The sequence below is a fragment of the Abrus precatorius genome, unplaced genomic scaffold, assembly GCF_003935025.1.
Source record: "Abrus precatorius isolate BTA unplaced genomic scaffold, Abrus_2018 Scaffold3, whole genome shotgun sequence".
NCBI lineage: Eukaryota > Viridiplantae > Streptophyta > Magnoliopsida > Fabales > Fabaceae > Abrus > Abrus precatorius.
In genome coordinates, this window is record NW_020874373.1 from 29627652 (window position 1) to 29650130 (window position 22479).

Consider the following 22479-nt stretch of genomic DNA (forward strand, 5'->3'; position numbering starts at 1 on the left):
GTTCACATTGTCTAATGCTTGTGTCACTAAACAATTATGGTGTTAAAAGAAAGACTTCCATTAGAAGGAGGGGTGAATAAAGTAAGAAAAAAAAATAAAAAAAAATTGTATTTGAGGACGAACATTGGAGACTTATAATTGAGGGCCAATGTTGAGTTTAGTATAAATTAAGTACAAGAGGTATCATGTTATCTAATACTAAAGAATGTAACCATATATAAATGGTGATGTTTCATCAATTATTACTTTGAAGTTATAGGTGGATGTGGTAACCTAACTTAACTGTGGTGACTCATTCAATGAAGTGGTAAATACTCTCCTTAATAAGTACGTGTAAACTTCCCTCAATACTTTAACCCTATAGTTATCTATTTTAACAATGTTTGAACAAATTTCTTTTAAGCTTTATACTACCATAAAGATGTTTATTCTAAAATTTTGTTGCCTATACATTAAAATAAAATCAACTTAAGACAACCTATTGTAAAACTATAGTTTCATTGACAAGATTAATAATGTTACCATGAAAGGAATAAAATAAAAATCAAAAGACAAATTTAAAACCAAAAAATATAGTTAGAAGACCATATAACTAAATTTATCAAAATAAAAATAATTTTTTTCCTCTAAAATAATGAATAAATAGAATTATAGGAAATGCTTATGCGAAAAACAGTTGAAATATTACCCCGACGTTACTTTTGGACAAACATCAGTATCTGGTCAAATTAAATCAGGTAAACACATAAAGACAGGAAAAAGAAAAGAAAATTTTAAAACGAGTGTTTCAATATATTAATACACATTTTAAGTTTTGTCTTCTCACCATTCGCTATCATGTTGCTTAAAAAAACTTGATTTCGATTACAATCATCGAACTATTTTAAATGTTACTTCTTTATTGGATTATCAACAAATCATTGTGATAGAATCGCTGAAATAAAATAAATCGATATCAAACTAAAAAATCTATACAAGAAAATAAATTAATAAACTAAAACCAATCTCCAAAACAAAATTAAGCCATCATTTGTAAATTTTAAAAATAATATATGTACGTCTTCGTTTAGAGAGCCAAAACATGATTAATTCACTCAACTCGAAAAATTTCTGGACAAGCTAGTTAATGCATTGATTCTACCACCTTTAATGCAAATTTCCGGCAAGAAACGAAAAATCTGCAATAATCAAAAGCAACAAACGGATGCAAACAAAAATCCAGGTCCTGAAAATCAAATAAAAAACTACAAAGCAAGCAGCATCATTACCAAGATATAAAAAGTTTATAAGTTTGAGCTTTGAAATAAATTTGGGACGCTTTCGGGCGTCTATTCTGAAAGGAAGAACGTTCCAAATGCATTGTATAGGCATAAATAAGGTGCATATGACATGAAAGAACAAGCTAAGCAGTATCTGTTGCCGGCTGGGTAACCCCAAACTTCACCAACAGCTTAGTCAAGTTTTCGGGCGAGCAAACTTGATACTTGACTTTTCCAGAGGGTGAGAGAAAAACCTCTGCAAGTTCAAGCTTTTCAGAGGTAAGACTTGTGCTGTCCATAGTTTTACTCAGTACCTTCAGTGCAAGTTGAACAGCCTCCTCCCTTGTGATATCATCCTTGTAGTCCTGTTTTAGAATTGACTGTGCTGCCTGGTTGTTGGCACCAATAGCTGCAGCTTTCCAACCACCGTAATTTCCACTGGGGTCACTTGTGTACAGTTGAAAGCCAAAATTTTTGTCCCAACCAGCGAACAGGAATGAGACTCCAAATGGACGAAGACCACCAAACTGTGTGTAACCTTGCTTAGTATCACAAAGAGATTGAACTAACTGCTCAACGGGCATTGGCTCTTGGTAAGCAAATGCATAACGTTGTGCCTGAACCCTAGCAGTATTGATTAGGATGTTGGCATCTGACATTATCCCGGCCACAGCACATGCTACATGATCATCAATCTTGTACATTTTCTCAGTTGAAGTTGAGGTTTGCAGCAGCTTGGATGTGACCTTTTTCTCACCAACCAGAACTACCCCATCTTTTGACAAGATCCCTATTGCAGTACCAGCATTGCCAATGGCCTCCATTGCATACTCCACTTGGTAAAGTCGTCCTTCAGGGGAGAAGATTGTCGTACGGCTATCATATCTTCGAGACATAATGATCTGAGTTTTTAGTTAAAAGCAAAGGAAAGGAAAAGAATAAATAAAGTATTTCATAGGTAAAAGAAACAAAAATAAAAGAAAGGCACTTCTGTAGAATATAATACATTGTCTTGAAATTAATTAAATGACGGCTTTGAGTGATTGCTCTTCCTTCGCGGAAAACTTTAAAGTCAAGAGTTATTTTTTGAAATCCTCCCGTGAATTAATTTAGTTAACACTTATCTATCCATAGTTTGCATTGCAAACTAAATAGAAAATAATAAACTAGAGTAAAACAAAGTGGGAAACTTGGGTGAAGTAATAATGGACTGATCTATGGTTAAAGAATATCAAACTTCCAGATAAAATTAAGGAAAACTAAAAGCAAGGCTAAAAGTATAAGATAACAACAACATGACTATAGTTAAATATATATCATAAGGGATTGTTCTAGTGACAGTGTGACACGACTAAACATTCACAGAATAACACAACCATTCATATCAGAGACGATCTGTCAAATCACTAGCTCAAAAAGAAAACAGTTGTTTTTAATCTAAAGTCACAAACAAATGTTGTGGTTTACTGACTTTATCTCTTCTGTTAAAGGTAAGGACATTGGACGTTGAAAATCACGTGAATTACACAAATTCATGCCAAGAAAAATGAGACAAAAGAAACCTCCCAGGAAATATGTCAGTAATGTGGAACTACTAACTTTGAAAATGTCAGCAATCTGAAAAGGTACAGTTATTAGCCATTACAGAAATCACTCAAAACGATTTTACATTCTAGACAGCAAATAAAGGAACAGTGACCACAAATCTAACATCCGTGAAATCAGACTACAATCTCGGGTGTAAGTTTTAATGGAAGCTGAGCAAACTATCACAATTCACAGCATAAAGAAAGTCAGAAGCTGAGACAATGGATATAGCATCAATACAGCCTAAAATCAATTAAAAATTTAACATGGATGAAGCACTGAAATTCAATCAGGGATCCAAAGCAAAAAGAACATACAAGTGGTTCCTATATTAATAAAAGTGTAATTCTCCAAATTTGTCCAATGAAATTTCGGGTAGAAATCTTAGTCCTTCAAAATGGAATAAGTCGACTCCAGTTTAGAAGTAACCACAAATATCAAGTAATGCTGCACTTTAGCCCGTAAAATTGTAGCGTTAGTCACTTAAATCGTGACTTTATAGAATCTTCATCTTAGACTCAACTTTACAAAAACGTCATTCACTTAAGTCTTTCTTGGTTCAAAATAGCAGTGAGAAATTACTAAAATAAATTTCATTTTACAAAACTAGAGAATTATAAAAGGATTTTGTAAAGTTATGGAGTAAGGACTCATACGTCTCTTACAATCTAAAGGACTAGAATGAGGGTTTCGTCCACAAATGTCTAATCATAATAGTCCTTCGCCACTAAAATGATCAACTCTTACAATCTAAAGACTAATGTAGTCTTTAGGCATCAAACATATTAGTCTCGGAGAAAGACTAATATGATTGACACTTGAAGTTTCTCAGGAATCAGCATAGGGATTTTGCATTCTTGCCTAGGACAAATTTCAGAGTTTGCTCATTAATAAATTATCATCCGTGTTCAATAATTCGACTATTCAACACTTCAGAGATCCAGAAACAGTGAAAATTATAATTTCAAGTACTGAATCGTAGTTTTAATTAGAAGAAAATAAAAGGGGGAAGTTTTAAACTTTCAACCTAAAATAAACACAATTGGCAAGGGACATAAGAAATGACATTCAGAATCGAACAGAAACCACAAGGACAGTGAAATAGATAGGGTAACAAAAATCAGAAAATAAATAAATAAATAAATAAAATTCAGGACATTTTAGAGAAAATACGTTGTAAGGTACAGCGGACAAATATGAAACACGAAAAAATTACCAGAAATGAAGAAGTCGAAGACGAAGACGGCGACGGCGATTGGAGAAGCGGACTCAGAGAAAGAAGGCGTTACTGCGGTGAGAGTGTTGTTGGGGCTTCCTGACACGATGGGGAAGGAATAAAACGCAAGTTTCGTTTGGGACAAGTTGAAAGAAATTACTTTATGGATTCACGTTTTATTTTAATATTTTAATTTTTAATTTTTCGTTAATTAATTTTTAATGTATTTTTAAACATATATACTATATGATAATTTCACTCAGACAAAAACTATTCAAAAGATAATTCTTAAAATAAAAAATAAATAAAAATATTTTTACATTTTTAAAGTAATAATAATATTAAATGTAAAATAAACACTATTAATAGATTTTAAAGACATTTATTGTAAGTATTTATATTTATATTTCTCATTTATCTCATCACATATAAAGATTTAAATATTTATGTAACTTTGTGCTTATATATAATTTATATTTTTTTATTAAATAGGAGAGTTAAAAATTTTAAAAATATTTTAAAAACAAAATTATAAATATATATATATATATATATATTAATTCTCACAATTCAAACGATACAGAATTTAGTTGAAAGAGTAAAAATATAAGTACATGCATGATAAAAATATAAGAGTATTATTGTTAAAATATATATCAAGAGTTTAGTCTATCCTAAAGGTGAATAAGTAGTACACTTTTAATTACTAATTAAAATTTATTAAAAATTTATAAATATTATTTTTTATTATTTCAAATTTATTTTTTTCTTATATTTTTACAATTTTTAATAAATTTTAATTAATAATTAAAAATATGTATTTTAATTTTTATCCGCTATTGATGCAAGTTACTTGGGTAAAAATTTAAATTTTTTATTTATTTTGACTAAAATTTAAAATTTACTTTCTTTTCTTAATCAAAATTTGAAACTGAATTTTGAATTTAAATCTTTTTATATTAACTGACGTTTAAATTTAAAATTATAATTTTTTTCTTTTAACCAAAGTTGAACTTTAAAAAAATTTAAATTTAAATTTTAGTCAAACTAAGAGAAAAATGAAAATTTTAAATTTATATTTCAATTAATATGAGAGGGAAATTAAATTTTAAATTTAAATTCAAATTCAAATTTTAGTTAAAGTTAGAGGAAAACTAAAGTTTAAATTTTCAAAAAGTAATTAGTAGCCAAAAAAATTTTAAAAAGTAAAATACTTACTAAATATTCTATTATATTAAATAAAATTAAAATAAATTATGAAAAGCACAAATTTTAAATTATTATTGAAATAAAAAAAAACTTGGCATGTTGAAAATAGAATTCATCCCTAAAAACACTTCTTTTTAAGAAATATCCTAAAAACACTTTCGTTCAAGAATTAAAACTCGCAAATTATACAAAGTTGACAAAAATTATTTTTTGAAATACACAACTATCATTAAATTAAACTCAAAATTATTAGATAAATAATTTAAATATATTGTATGACCATTTGTAAATTTAATAAATTTGATCATTTTTAAAAAGTAAATATTCTATTATATTAAATAAATTATAAAAATTCAAATTTTCAATTAATATTAAATTAAAAATATAAATATATAATGTCAGAAAAATTACTTTACATGAAACATAATTAGGCTTTAAAAATTTTCATGTTCAAGAATACTTCTAAAAATGTCCTTATTCAAGAATTAGTTTTCACAAAATATTCATAGCGTCTGATTTAATGTTATTTTGGTAAATAATTCTTAAATTTTCATTACTGTGAAAAAAAAAATTCTTCTAACCCCAAGGAAAAATAAAGATAGAAGAATTTGATTATAGTTAAATGTTATTAACGACAGATACATATACATCAACAAGTACACTGTTACGTCTGCAATGAAATTCTCAAATGATTTCAACACAGATATTTCAACTAAAACTTACTATCAAATTAAGTCATCTGAATGAAATTTATAAAACACCATTATGTGGCCTTTTCAAGCCTAATTAAACATCTCTAAGAATATATAAAATATAAACCATTCAATGACCAAGTTAATAACGATACAAAGCCAAACATAACATCCGAGCAAAGTTATTGAAACTAAATGACATGATAAGTTCTTCAGTCTAGTCAAATTATAAGGAAACAATACAGAAATACAAGGAACAAGGATTGAACACATGGTCATGAGCTGCATGATATGAAGTAAGCAAGTTACTGACCCACAGAACAATCTACCTCATAACGTTGATGTCGAAAACACCAATCTGCCCAATAGAGGTTTGATTTAGGAGGAGGCTTAATTCCACGAGGTACAATCCATTTTTTCAGTTCATTATTCCATGAATACACTTCACATTCTGCAAAGTAACCATGAATGCAGTACACACAGTTGTTCTCATAACCAAACCTACCCGGGTTGCTCAACGCATAGCACCTTTTGTTCAAACCATAAAATAATGCAATGTCACCCAAGTTTTCCAACTTGACATATTCCTTCTTTGATAAGTCCACCTTGTACACACGCAATGTTTTCTCTGGGTCAAACTCAACCACTAAAAGTTGGTCATCACAACTAACCAGCTTTGGTTGATGGGTAACTAAAATAGGAGTGTTCTTCAGTTCTAGAATCTCCAAACTACCAGAATTTAGGTTCAATACCCCTATCTCAGCCTTCTTAGTGAGGACATATATAGCATTATTCAAAACCACGAAGTCCAACATCAACCATGGGTTTCCCTGTTTCAAATAGGTAACCCAAGAACGAGTTCGAGTATGATAAACATGCAGACTTCTATAACGTTTTATTATAACCGCTATGATCAAATCCTCTGAACCTTTTGCAAAAGCAACCAAGGGATAGCAAGACAGATATTTCAAATTACCTGCAATGCCTAACATACTGATTTGCTTCTTTCTTCTTGTAAAAGGATTCATTAGCAGAAGTTCATCTTTCACACTTGCCATGATTATGTATCCATTTGAAAACCCAGAATAGGATAATTCCCAAAAGTTATCAAGCTTTGTGCTATAAGCTCTTTCTTCAGATATGCTATAGAAATTCATAACTCTCTTGGCAAATGAAGATCTTTGAATGAGTAAAGGTTCTTGGGATGCCATGAAATTCCTCCAATAATTTCTATGAACTGTTGTCCAGCTCTTGCACACTCCAGCAAATTGAAAGAGGTCATCGAAATCCAGCTTCTTGGTTATGATATGAAGCACATCCAAAGGTAGTTCACTGCACTGTGCTGCTACGACCTTTCTCTTTTGTTTTCCTACACATCACAAATATAACAAGATAACTGTTGGTGATTTCCAATGTCACAAAAGGGGTGCTATAGTTTTTTTTAAATGACAAAATTGTTGGAAATGAGGAGAGAGAGATTTTATTTCAATGTTTACCCAAATCAATACTCGACTTCAAAATGTAGAAAAAGAATTATGTCCTACGCTTGTAAACAACAGATATCCATTTTTAACCTCACATGGAAATCAACATTCTAATTGCAAAAAAGAATGAAATATTAACAGTTAACATGGCATTTCATCAATTCCTACCAAAAGAAAAGGAAATTATATTAAGTAATAAGAAAAGGCAAGTAGGAAGGAACAACCTGTTAAAATTTCTTACACCAGCTTAAAATGTGGTTAGAATGCTGCTTCTGTAAATTTGCTTTTGGAAAGTTAAGCACAGTTTTCTATTAAAAGATTAAAATTCATCCAGTGTGAACTGTTGGACCATATGCAAATGTCCATTACTAATATGAAAAGGTGTGTTTAGATGTCTTACCCCACTGCGTTAAGATGTCCCACAGTCCTCTTAACGATTTAACATTCGAGTCTAAATTAGTCTAATTTTCTAATAAAAATATTTCTAAGTGATTATCCATCAGTCTAATGGCAAAAAATATATTTTGTGTATGATAAAATGTAAAATGCAAAAACTCAAAATACATTAGAGAAATGAAAATTTGAAATATATAATAGACATATTATTTAGTGAAACAGTAGGGTGGAATAATTATCGAAGATTGAAGAAAAATAAAAATAAAATTGTATGGGACTTAAAAAAAGGAAAAAAATAAATGAATAAGCAACAAAGTGAAAGGGTTCATAGTTGAAAGAATAGAAGCACAGCAGCAAAAATATTTCTGAGATTACTCTTCATTGGCTTAAAGACATGTTTCTTTATGTTTTTATCAATCTTACAACTGCCTCTGAAAGTTTTCGAATGAGGTTGGGCGCTACTGAATATTGAAGTCAAATCTGTATTTTAATTGAATCTACTAAACACAACCTCGCCATATATCAACAAGAGAAAGTCATCCATAATACTCAAACAATCTAGTTTTCTTGATTAAGTGCAACTAAGTATAGAGAACGAGAATAATATAAGACAATTTCAGCTTAACTCTCGAAGCAAAATTACTAGAAAGACCAAACCCTTTTAAACATACTGATGACTGCTTAATAGCTAAGACCAAACCCCAATCACAACCAATAGGCCCTACCAAATTCCCTTCATGGTAACACAGAATAAAATAATCTAAAAACCATTCAATTTAGTATCACAAGTCAAACATTTTCTATAAAGCCCTTCATTAAGTAGAAACGGTTTAGAATGATTTCTCATCCATATTTCTTACATATTTAGCAACTACCATTATGAAGCCAAGAACCGAATGAGTTTACAAAGCCAGATGAGAAAAACAACTAAGAAATAAAGAGAATGAACGATTTTATTGTTGAGTATTGAACGACACAACAAAAAAAAAACAAAGAATTTTCTTAGTGAAAGATTTCCTCCTTAGACTAGAGTAAATGCTCAGTTCGCGAAAGCCAACAAAATTAATTTTCTTTTTTTATTCCTTTTTTTATTTATTTAACCTAAGCACTTAATCTTCCAACTATGACCACCAAACAAAATTGATTTTATTGGCTATTGTTCTCTATTATTTTTTTTCATCCCTAAGCTTAGCCATACCCCATCATGTTATCCACCCTATCACGCTAGCCTCGTTACAACCTTGATAAATTCATTTTGATTTTTGCATGCATGTGTGTTCAATAATAAAAATTAGGAACTTGTCAAGCTTATAATAGTGCTAACTTATTTGAGTGATTTTTTAGAGTATACACAAACTTAGACACTTGAGAATTAGAGAACATATTTTGTGAGGTTTTATCACTTTTGATTCATTACTTGATTTAATGTTTATTTTGGTTGCTTGAGATGTAAGAGTGAGATCCATGATTTTCTTCATTCTTTGATTATGTAGGTGTTGCATCATATCTATTGCTTAGTTCACCCTCCATTCATTGATAAGTTTATTATTTTGGTTTTCCCATTAGTTATATCTTATGTTAAGTCTTTTGTTTTTTATTTTTTGCTTTGCTTAGGAGTACAAAGGTTCTAAGTGTGAAGTTATTTGATGAATCATATTATCTTGATACTTTAATATCCTTAACACTACCTCTTGACACTATTCCTATTATTATTTCATTGTTTTAGGTTAGTTTTATTTGTTTAGGTCTATTTGGGCCTTAATTAGTAATTTTACCTAATTCTTGAATTTTAGTACTTTTGACCTCTACTCACATGGTCATAACTTTTGATATAAGTAGAGTTTTTTTAGTGATTCTTGTTACGATGGAAATCTAGCTCAAATAGCTTCAATTTGACACCTTGTTCGTTGGATTTTGAGTTATAAACTGAAAATCATAGACATTTAAATTTGGCCTCCAAATGCGATTATGACAATTAAGTGTGTATTAGTAGTTTGTTATTAGGATTTAGGTCTAATTAGACTTAATGACCCATTTTACTTTTTGAACTTTTTAGCTTAGGCTTAGTTTAGGGTTAAGCTCTATATCAGGGAAGGATGTTGGAGGACTTGGAAACTCTCTATTTGACTTTCTTTCTTTTTACATTTTTGTTATTTTTTATTTGGAGATAATTTAATTTCTTTTTTATTTCTTCTTACAAATTTGTTTAAGCTTTCTCAAGGTAATTGCTCTTAAACATGTGTTTTTGTTTACAATTATGATGGAGAAATAATTTCATAAATCAACTACAAATTTGATTTTGCAAAGCGATGAAGTAATATTTTATATTTTGATCCAATTTGAAACTTTCTTTCTTATCTTCTAAATTTTGTCACAAATACTTTTAATCCAGTCTTAGATTGCATTAATACGATTTCGAATAATTCACAGTGTCGAATTCATTACTTATACAATTTCAAAATGTTTGTTCACATAATTAAGACTTTCAAGATTGAATTGAGAAGAACCGTTTCAAATCAATGACACGTGTTCAATGATTATTCAAGGAATTCAGATTAAAAATGTGTTCTTTAATTTGAATTCACGAAATAGATTGAGATTGATTTTAGAACTAAATCTATTTTGCAAAATATAAATCATAGGTAGATCACTTTTTATATATTAAATTTTTTAATTTCTTAATTATGTTCTTATTTACATTCAAATTCTGTCCTAATTTTCTGTATTTCATTTTTAGTGTTAGTAACTAAGATCCTCGAAAGAATAACTTAGGTTTGTTTCCTAATTTACTACATTTAAATTATTTTTATTTGACTGAGTATGACATCGATCAAAAGCCCTTTATATAGCATGTAGGAAACCCTTGTGACTGATTTACTTATAAAGGAAACACAACTCTGTGATAAGGAGGAGAATAACTTAAGATGAAAGGTTTAAAATTTTAGCATGTAGAGAGAATAATAGATCAAGTATGTATTTAGCAAGGAGAGTAAGGCTATCTATATATATAGAATCCAAAATATGACCCGACCTCTTAAAAATCTTAATTTTATATTGTGTGACATCATAGGTTCAAGCACAAGGCATACTCTAACTAAGCATACCTTTGACAAAGAGTTGCATCTCATAAGCATCCTAAGCATTTTCGATTAAAGACTTTAGTATTTTAGCATAAGGGTGTGCTTATATAGAGATGTTGTAATTCCTACACTAGTCATGCTCGCCTAAAATTTAGCATAAGCATGTTGATGCTAAGCACATCTTCTCTAGAAAGTCCATCGATTGAGCATGGGGTCTATTGATGTAAGCAATCACACTAAATTTATTCTTTACTAATTTCACTGATTCTTCACTATTATCTATAATTCTTCATCATCATTTGGCAAGTTTTGTTTGAGTTGTAGTGTCATCACTTTCTACCATGAGTTAAAAAAAACTTATCTAATTCAAAGAATAAAATGTTAATTCAAACAATAAAATAGGCTAAAATTTCCTAAGTAAAATAATAGAATGATAGTTCATCAATATGATGCACAGTGTCCAACTTCAGCAGCTTCCTTAAGGACCTACTTTTGAGAACCAGACGAAGATCAACTTGCCAATGACAATCCTCTTCATTGGAATGTTAACAATTCCTGTGGTTTGTTTGTAGGGAAACATCCTTATCCTTGATGCAAAATTCCAAATCAAAAATAAATTGCCCTAGAATTTGGAAGCTCTTATTCCACACTAGCTTCTGCAAGTTTTTAACACCCGTGTGAAAGCCACCATGGCTTGTGGCACCAAAATAGCAACGCATAAGTCATTAGTGATAATCTTCTAATAGTTAGAATTTAATAGGATTGAAAGAAGTTATGCAACATCAAAGACATTGGAAAGAAAGTAGTTACACTTCTCCCATTCTCTTTAACCCAAATGCACTCGCATGGGACCCTCTCCTTTCTATGCTTCACAACTCCTTCGTTTAGATCATCTCGATAAATTGTTGTTTCTCTCAACATTTCTCTCTATGTTATTGGTTGTTTCCTCTTTGACACATGCTCCTTTCTCATCATGACATACAATGTTTAATGCTGATAGGATGAGAATTCAGTAAATATGGCATTACAATGTTGCATGGGACTGATGAGTGGATTTGGACACTTTTCTAAGATTGCATGCAAGGTGTGTCAATTTTATGTGTGGGAAGGGAAAGAAGTTTTGGATTATGGAAATGGCAATAAAAGAGAGAAGGAAAGCAATAATAGTAACAAACAATAGAAAATTGAGTAAACTTGTAAATTATTCTTTGAGATTGTGATCAATGTGAAATGATGTCAAGATATATTTTAGGCTAATGGAGAATGGAGAGAATGAATGTGAAATGTTGTTTTGGCCACTTAAGTGATCTCAAGTGTCCCTCAATAAAAGTTAATACTATTATGACAAAAAATGTTAATTGGATTAAACTATGCAACTTTTAACAAAGTTAAGAATTAACAAACTCACTTAAACATCTCAAGAAGTAATTTATTGAACGCTTACAATCTCAAGAACTAATCATGAGATTTATCCAAAAATAAATTTTAAAATAATTATATTTACCCTTCCTAATACTCAAATTAAACAATAGATGTTCCAGAAACATCATAATTATAAAATAATCAAGAAAAAAATGTAAAAGTGGAGTTATCAGTTGTTCAATTATTACATAAAAAGTCATACAAACTGAAAATAAAAGTAAGATGCATAAAGTTTTGATTTAGTTTGAATGTAATATTAAAACCAAATCAAACAAAACCAATCTTTTTAACGTTTGTTTTGGATTTTTAATAATTTATCACTTTTATGTTTTAAGAAATATTATTTTTTTATACAAATTTAATTTTTTATATTAAAATAAATGAGTGACTAAATAAGGTAAAAAAATTGAAAAGAAAAAAGGAAACATATTAATCAAAGGGTGAACTTAGTAAAAAATTATAAATTTCTTGCCAGAAAAAGATACTCATTTGACAGAAAGGTATAACAACCTACTACATATTTTATTAAAATTAATGATAAAATTAAGAAAGAAATTAGCTTTTGTATGAAGATAATAGAAAAATTTGTATACATACATCCTAGTTGTGATGCAACTTATTTTGGTTTATTTTCAATAATAAAAACTAAAAAATAAACCAAACGACAATAAAATGTAATTTATTGTGCTCCCTTCTCAATCTTACATAGAATGACCAATTAAATGATAATTCATGTAATTAAAGAACTAAATTGATGATAAAATTTTTATGAAACTAAAAGGTTGATACTTGTATATTTGGACAACACAAATTAGGGTTTACTCAAATTTCAATCATATATTTTCTAAATCTAACCCAATTCCTTATTTATTTGTTTCCTTGTGTGAGAATAAACTAATGGGTGGCGCAAACTCAAACCTAGAAAACCTACAATTGAAAAACAAACAAATTCCCTTGTAGACAACAAATTATCACATAAACAATTGAAACATTAAGAAAAAAAATTAATTAACATATCTAAAATAAAAAATTAAAAGGCAAACATTGACTTCAATGATAACACAATCTTTAAGAATTCTACTTACAAACCCAACCTCAAAATGCATATATCATCCAAATTAATTAAAAGAAATTGAATATATAGGAGTATGAATTCATACTTGATGATGATGGACGCGAAATCTTGGAACTTCTAGATCGTTTACTACTTTCAACTCCATCACTCTTCATCTCCATTTCTTCTTTTACTTCTTTTTGTGTTTCAATGTGTCTATGCTTCTACAATCGAGCTTCAAACCTTTTTATAAAAAGAAATATTTAACACTTAAAAAAATATAAGAAAAACACGTCAAAGCTCATTTACCATTGGTCATTATATGTCCAAATATTAAAAATTCTAAAATCCTAATAGGACACGGTGTCATAAAAAAATGATGAGGTGTCATATCTCATTCGTCATTAATCATCTTGAATATGAATATTTATAAATTTTAAAAGTTTGATAGTCTCGAAGTTAATAAAGACAAAGAATCATAAATAAACATTCTAAATAAAAAAATAAATTAAAATAAAGAAAAATAAATATTTAATTATTTATTTATTTTATTGTATAAATTAACAAGTGAAACATAACATTCAAAGTCAAAGTAAATCTTGAAATATTGAATTTATAAATAAAAAAATTTAAACTTAAAACAAAATTTAAAAAATATATTATTTCACATTTTTTCCTAAAAAATAATTCCTAAGTTTAATTGGTCTTTACTTATCCAGTAAAAACTTTTTATACAAGGTTCATGAGTTTATCATATCAAAATGTCATTGTGAACACTAGATTTTGACATTTCTTTCTTTGTAGATTTTTTTATTTTATCTTATTTTATTTTATTATATTATACCCTTCTATCTTGATTTTGACTCAAGGTCTAGTAGTCTGGTCGTAAATAACTACAAATATATAATTTCAATTTGGATTTCTTCTGCTATTTTATTTTCTACTTTGTAAATTTATCCTTTATTTTATTTTACTCTATTATTATATTTTATTTATCTTCCTTTAACTTTCTTTAAATTTAAGTTTTCTTTTAATTCATAAAATAATTAAATTAAATAAAAAATTTTAAAAACTAAAAGTATGAAAACAAAAAACATTAAAATAATAATAATAAGTAGCCTGATTGAGGCAAGCAAAAGTTGCACCTGTTGGAACCCAAAATTGAGCAAAAATATAGAGTAGATGAGAGTGATACAAGTCCAAAGAAGAAAAAACAGAGCAAAAGGGGAAAGAAAGGTAAAATAAACAGAGGAGTTGAGCAAAAAATTAGGATACATAGAGCAGGGAGGCCTAAACGCTGTAATTCGTGGGTAATACAGTTTTAGAGAACTTCAAAAATCCTATTTGGATTGCGTTTAATTGCTGAACAAAGATGGAGTGTTGAGGAGACTTGCGTGCATTTCATGTGCTAGCCACTGTCATTGGATTATTATTCATTCTGATCACGCTTACCATGTAACCATAGAAAAATCCAAAACAGTCCCGCTAAAGGAGATTGAACAGATCACAACAAAACAAAGCGCAAGCTTCCTTCACACTACCCGTAGAAACAGCGGTTTTCTCTCTTCTCCCAGCAAGAGTCATGTGGGGGTTAAAGATATTTAAATTTTTTATTATTAAATAGTTGGGAGTTGCAGAAAACCCCTCTGAAAGACGTGTTTATTTTGAAGTTACTTATTGACACTGCACATTATTGTTCTTCTTCTTTCTCCATCTGCAACTTATATTATATTACACTGGTTCTGTCTCTTTCTATCTTCAATGTACATGATGGTGATTGCTATCAAAGCAATGTTTTAAACTTTCTACGGTACCCACCCATGGGAGATGAGCTAAGGTTAACAGAAGAAGAAAATGTAGCTTCAAGCTTTTTACTCCGTTTCTTTGTGCAAAATCCTTGAATTGACAACTCTGAGATTGCACACGACATACTCAATCTTCGATATTGAAAGACAAAAAATAAGTTTAACTTGAATTAATTTTTTAAAATTGTTATCTAAACATTCAAATTTAAATATTTATATTCAACTGTTACTACGTGGCTTCTTCTCATTATTGCATAATATAAAGGCAGTGTAGTAAGTATTTTTTTTAAATATTTTTTTCTCTTTTTTTTTAAAGTTATTTTTAGTCATGTATGGTGTGTTTTTTACTCTTTATTGATAGCTTTTTTCCTTCATTTTTTTTCTACACGTTTATCTCTTTTTTTTATTATTTATTTTATTTTATCTTTTTTTTTTTACTATGTTTTGGTTTCCTTTCTTTCTTAGATTCAAATCTATTTAAGTCATCTTAAGCTAATTTAGAAGGAGAAAGAAAAAGGAAAATCATTATAATTACTTAATCTGAAAGGATAAATAAAAGTTAAAAGAGAAGAGAAGTTGAAATCTTGATTCTTATGGTTATGTTTGTATTGCTGAAAAGTAGGAGATTAATTTTTAATATTATTATATTTAGTGCTTGAAGGATTGTTAAATTGTGTTTAGTAATAAGAATACATGTTTGACCTCTTATTCAATATTTAGTATATATATTTGGGTGAATTTGTGGATAAATTTTTATAAGATAAGAAAAATAGTATAAAAAATAATAAAAATTTTATATAAATTAAAAATAACTTATTTTTTCAGATTTTTGAGAAATAAAATGAGAGTAACTTTTAAAAAATAAAAATATATAAGTTAATTTTAACGTTTAAAAGAAATTTTATTTTTTTCTTTTTACAATAACTTATCTACAAGTTTATCTAATTATGGTTTTATTGCGATTATTGAAATACTTGTGATATCTAGCCTCCTTTAACTTGTTGGTAATTGATAAATATTTAAAAAAAAAAAAAACACTGCCCGTAAGAATTACGTTCTTTATTTTAAACCAAAGTCATTGTGGATCAAATAATCACATTACATGAATAATATCTATTGAGATCATAATAATAAGGTTGAAATACATGATCATATTCAATAAGATAAATCTAAGATATTTGTTTTTAAAAAGTTTATGTAGATATTAAACAAATGAAATTGAATTTTATAAAGTGACATATTACTTGTATGTTTAACATGGAAAAAAAAGACCAACCATATAGTTTATTATTACATAAATAGATTATGTCAATTAAATAATATTCTTTTTTATATTTAGATAACAATGATATATTTGTAGATATTATTAACTATTTATGATATTAAATATGAATAATTACATTTAAAAAGTAGGAGAATTTACAAAAATAAAATATTTTAAATATTAAATTATGTATATGTCTCAAAAAATTTTTTTTACATAAATGTCATGAATTGAATTGCATAGAAATCGATTAAAATAGATTTTACATACGAATACAGAAATCGATTATAATCATCTTTTGCAATGCAATGAGAAAACTGATTATAATCGACTTATGTGTTAAAGAAGAGTCTATTATAATCAACTTTTGCAATGCATTTTTCACGTGTTACGCATACTCTGCCCATATAATTTATTTAGAATTCTTACTCAAATTAAAAAAAAATATTTTAATTAAATTTGTTAATATTTTATAATTTATTTGGAATCCTTACCCAAATTAAAAATATATAATTTTAATTAAATTTGTTAATATTTTTGTATAATAATTTTATAAATTATTAAATAATATCAACGTAAAAATAATATTTTAAAGGATATATAATTTAAATTCCAAAGTACATAGTCCACAAAATATGTAGATCACCATGCAACATATGTGACTATAAGTCACGCCTGTTGTGTCTAAGGTCAGCAAGGTGACTCCCTGCTGCACAATGACAATATACAATCTGTCGTATAAGTTTGCGGTGTGCACCTCTTCCTGCTGACTTTGGTCATACATGTTCTGATCATCCGCTTCCTGCTGTTGGATAGGTGTGTGATGCTCCTCCTCCTCCGGTGAACCATTAAAGGAGGGAGTTTGGATATGTGTTGATGATAGTCAATATAGATTATCTGGTGGTGGCACAAATCTGCTTGTACCGGTCAAATTTAGCCAAGTCATAACTTCAGCATCTAACATGAAAGATGGGCTGAAAAATATATGTCGTGCAATATCATCTTAAGCTAGACCTATGACAAAATATTGCATAGGACTGGGAGTAACCTCAGAATCTGACATGAACTGATGACTAGGGCCTACCATAAAATGTTGGCTAGGGGTCATACATGGTTGGCTAGGGCCAACATGAACCGGTGCTGAGAAGGACCAGCTATGTACAGCTGTTGGTTAGGTCCTGACATGAAGTAATGGCAGAGGTATGTAGGTATTAGGTGGTATACGTAGTGTGAGGTATGTTGTACAGTTGAATTTGCATCAGGTTCTACATCGTGTGTTGGGAGGTCGGCTGGTATATGCGTCTCATCACGGTACTAACGTCTACTCGCACTTGTACCTACACGCAAATGACGCATGAAAGAGCATCTATCTGGAACGTCATCGGTGTGTTATGTTAGATGCTGGGGGAGTATGTAGTGGTACACCATCAGGTAAGTCCCTAAGCTCTGCATCCTATGGGCTTCCATCCAACAACAAAAATCTATTAGCAACTGACAAGTACTACTGAAAGTACTCGACAGAGGGGCGATCATCATCAGCTAGAGGATATGGAATTTGTCGGTCCCTATGTGCCTCCCATACAACATGTCATGTCACATGATAACTAGGCCACCATATATCTAGATCACCCCTCCCATCTTTAGCGTGCAACCAATCAATATTTATCAAGCTGATTGGTATGTGTTGTGATCCACCAAATTATCGAACTACGTGATCAAAAGGGTGCCACTCAATCACAGTAAACTATTTAAGAGCAGTCACAGATGCTCAAACATCAGCCTCATCATACACGAAAGGAGGTGTAATATTCCTCACCTCATTGTTGTTATAGGGCGTCCACCTAAACTGAAATAATAAATAACAAATATTAGACAAAAATATAATTATTTAAAACAAAATAATTTAGTAACATACACCCTATTTGAACTTATCCTAGTAATGCCAATTGAATCAATGATCCTCCTATATCGCAATAATTTATCCATATTTGATCTCGTCGATGACCTATAACTTTTTCACCTGAAATGGGCATAATTAGTTTTTACTTGCAAAATTAACATATATAAATAAAAAATAATAATATATTAGTAAAATTAATTTGTACCTCAATGCTAGTGGAAAAATGAGAAGATGATGGTGCCTAGGGGCTAACTGAGGTATTCTATACCATGCCCAAGACTGTAGAAGAGACAAACAACATGTAATCTCGGTGACATTGTATTTCACCGCACGACAAACTCACGATAAAGGGATGCTAGAACAGCAAAACCTCAACTATAGTTTAGAATCTTAGTAAAATCAGTTAAAAGAGATAGTCACTTCATATGAACCCTAAATCCTGATTTATCTGGAAATAATACGCTACCAAATATCATCATTATGTACGCTCTAGTGTAACGGATAATAGTCTGCCCATCAGCATTGTGAGGTTCAAATGTATCTATAAATCACTATAAATTTACAAAAAATTCTTTGATGTTACTCTCATCAGGAACTACTCCAAGTAAATCTTCACACAATGCCCATATATTTTGATCATAAAATTTCTCCCACGCTCCAATGCAACCACTCATAGGGATTTTATCCACATGTAAGCCTAACTGAAACACAACATCCTCCAAAGTGATCGTACATTCTCTATATGAAAAATAAGATGTATGTGTCTCAAGCCTCCAACGTTCTACAAGTGCACTTATGAGTGTCCTATCATAATCAAATACTGAAACTATCAGTGCAACATGCCAAAAATCAGTCTGCCTAAGAAATGGTTCCATTCTTGAATCTAGAGGAACCATCATATTATAACACCTACTTTTTAAAATTTGAGCTTCTTGTACAATAACAAAATAATATATACAAGATTTAAATAAAAACATTATATCAAAATTATTATAATTATAAATTACTATAATACAAAACTAAATTATCATAATAATTATAAATATATATCAGAATTTTATTTACATTTCTCAATATAATAATTATAACAAACAATTATAATTAATTTAAAAGATAATAAGTATTAATATTTGCACATATTTCTACATATAATTACAGAATCAATAATACATTAAATTAAATACAAAAATAATTAATTATAAATTAATTAAATATATTTAAAAATTAATTTACCTGTGTTAACAGCTTGTTTGTAATATGATCAATAAAATTAAGTTGATATAAATTATTATCCATTTTTTGTCGTCTATGTTGTCTTTACTATTTTCGCTGTTCTCTGATCACTCTCTCAGACCTCCTTTCTCTCTCTAGTCTCGGTTCTCTTTCTATTCAATTCACTCTCTTCTTGTTTCTTTCTAGTCTTGAGGTATATGATAGTCATTTAAAATCGTCTCTAATAACGTTAAGAAAAGTCAATTTTAGCCGTTTTTCTTGTAGTATGAAAGTCAATTACAATCGACTTGTTTAGATCCAACGCAAAGTCAATTAAAGTCGACTTCTTTGAAGAATGGAAGTCGATTGAAGTGACTTCTTCAAAGGGAAAAATGGAATGTAGAAGTCGTGTGTAATCAACTTCTGTATATGTTTTAGGACATTTATGTAAAGGAAAAAAAAAAGAGGCATATATGTAATTTAATGTTAAAAAAGCTGCATTTATGTAAAAAAACCTAAAAAATAAGTTTGTTAGAAAAGTTTAATTTATTATTTAACTAATTTAGACTAAAAAAAATGTATTGATAAGCTTATACATGTTGATTAGTGTGTTTCCTATTCTAGAGGATTCCAAGCATGTACCAATTGTAAACAATTGGTCTCAAATTCAACTTTGTGGAAAGGGAGGTTAGAAGCAAGTTGTACTACCCATCTCAAATCCAAAGATTTTTCTATGGCTATTCTCCCTTATGAACAGGTTCAAACTTAGTTGTTTCCTCATCCCAAAGCTTACTCCATAATTCTCTCCTTCACTAATGCATCAATATTAGCTTTGATTTTCCCATGTTTTAATTTCTTCCATCCAATTACAAGCTGTTGGATATCATGCCAATGGAATTTGCTTTCAATAATGTTTGCTGATCCAGGGCTTCTCTTATTTGTTTTTGTTTCATTTGAATTTAAGTGATGTAAAAGAAACAAGGGCAAATATAGCCATCAATGGGTTAATGGTTTGGGCTAAAAAATTGTTTCGGTCTTTCTCTAATTTCTCTTGAATTTGACCCAGCAGTGTTTTGAGTTTTATTGTTAAGAGTTTAGGCCTGCATCATTTCGGCCTTTCCATTTCTTTTTTTGCAATTTTAATATTATTATTGTTAATATTTTTAGTAATATTATCATTGTTGTTATTATTATTATTATAAACATTATTTATGTTTTAATTTATATATACATCCATTTTAAATTTGTATTTGTAGCTTAATAGTTTTTCTAAAACAATAATGAATAAAATCAAGAAACATTTTTAATATCTATTTGTTCTTTTTCTAATATATTTCACATAAAACGGAGTAATATAAGTACGTTGTTTTGCTAATCTTATGTTTCCATTTGAAACACTTCTTGAGTTGTAACAATTTTGTGATCTTGATTTTCTCAAACAATTTTTTTTAATTCGTAAATGTTTTATTTCACAAAAAAAAAAAAAAGAGTAATTTAGGCAAGATGCTTTGTTAACTCTTTATCTTAAATTAGGATCTCCAAGTTGTGATAATTAAATAATTATATGAATCTCATTTTTTCACACTCTTAATTAATAATTATATGAATCTCTTTCTCTATAAATACCTCTGCTTGGTCCCTCTCTATCATGTGTAAGAAGCATTTAAGGATAGTTCGCTACCTTTTCTGAAAAGGTTATTATCTCCAAAACACTAAATTTTCTCTTCAATTGCTTCCTCTGTTTTTAGTATTGAAGAATCTGTAAAGCTCAGGAGGGATAGCGCCATGAACACTCTTTCTCTTGCTTTGCTCTTCACATGCCCTTTTAGTTCTCTGGCGCTGTCTATTCTGAGTTTCATGGTTTCTTCATACTCTCTGTAGCTCCACCTCCATCATACCCTGTATATGTTAAATGTTTCACGTCACTGCAGATTAATTCATTTACTCATCTTATATATTATTATTATTATTTAATTTTTGAGAGTAAATTAGATGTAATTTGTTAATAATATATTCATTTACTCATCTTAATTCTCTGTATTTTTTATTATATTGTTCATCATTTCATATATTACAAGAAAAATTGTTTTCCTTAGATGACTACGGTTCATTTGAAGTGGGGACGGATTTTTTTCCCGAGATGAACGTTAAAGCTTCAGTTTCCCCTGTTCTTGGTTCTGCGCTACAACTCACAATGCAGATTTCGCGTTAGAGTCATTAATATACTGTTCTCTTCTCTCTTTTTATTTGTCGTTTAATGTGTTCTGTAAAAATTAAGAGAGTAATTAGTAATTTAAATTTTATAAAATATATTATTAACTTTCCATTAGTCTTTTTATTATTAAAAAATAATGTCTCACTTATTTATTAGTTGAAAGTAAGGATAAAGAAAAAAAAAACGTTAATTGTATATTAGTGTTATAAAAATAACAATAAAAAAAATAAAACAAAATGTAGACAGTGTTAAACAAAATGGTAGAAGAGTATTTCAAAAGTCTTCATGCAAGAGTTCATTGAACTTGAAGGATATCCAATCTATAAAAAAAAATTTGAAGTAACTATCACAAATATTTAAAATGTTAATTTAAAATATAATTAACTAAAATGTGGGTAACAAATAAAATCATTACAGCAAAATATATATATATAATTCATGCATTATTTTCATTATTGGGAAGCATTTTTGTATGATTTTATAATGTATATATATATATATATATATTTTAATACTCTACCTTAACTTATCATAAATAAACATATCAAGGTAAAATAATTTTAAAAAGTAAAAACATATTTGTTTGCATTTTTTTTTTAAAATTCTCTTTTTAAAAAGAAAAAACTTATTTTTTATTTGTGAATCAATCTTAGTCAATTTTTTGTGGATATATATATATATATA

The 22479-nt window shown here is 28.9% G+C and overlaps 2 protein-coding genes across 5 annotated transcripts; both read right to left on the minus strand.

Moving 5' to 3' along the window:
* Positions 1–1160: 1160 nt before the first annotated feature.
* Positions 1161–9956, minus strand: LOC113861702 (proteasome subunit alpha type-4-like). Of its 4 annotated transcripts, none has more exons than XM_027494691.1 (2): positions 4063–4195; positions 1161–2161 (listed from the first exon to the last, which is right to left on the minus strand). In XM_027494691.1, the coding sequence occupies exon 2, from the start codon at positions 2153–2155 to the stop codon at positions 1403–1405; it is 753 nt and encodes a 250-aa protein (XP_027350492.1). In that variant the 5' UTR covers positions 2156–2161; positions 4063–4195; the 3' UTR covers positions 1161–1402. The 4 variants fall into 4 exon arrangements, with proteins under 4 accessions (XP_027350492.1, XP_027350494.1, XP_027350493.1 ...); XM_027494693.1 differs by lacking the exon at positions 4063–4195 and adding an exon at positions 9952–9956 and having other exon boundaries at positions 1167–2161; XM_027494692.1 differs by lacking the exon at positions 4063–4195 and adding an exon at positions 2855–4031 and having other exon boundaries at positions 1167–2161.
* On the minus strand, positions 6269–19243 carry LOC113862448. The gene is made up of 2 exons (XM_027495534.1): positions 18952–19243; positions 6269–7332 (listed from the first exon to the last, which is right to left on the minus strand). The coding sequence occupies exons 1-2, from the start codon at positions 19241–19243 to the stop codon at positions 6269–6271; spliced, it is 1356 nt and encodes a 451-aa protein (XP_027351335.1).
* Positions 19244–22479: the final 3236 nt, after the last annotated feature.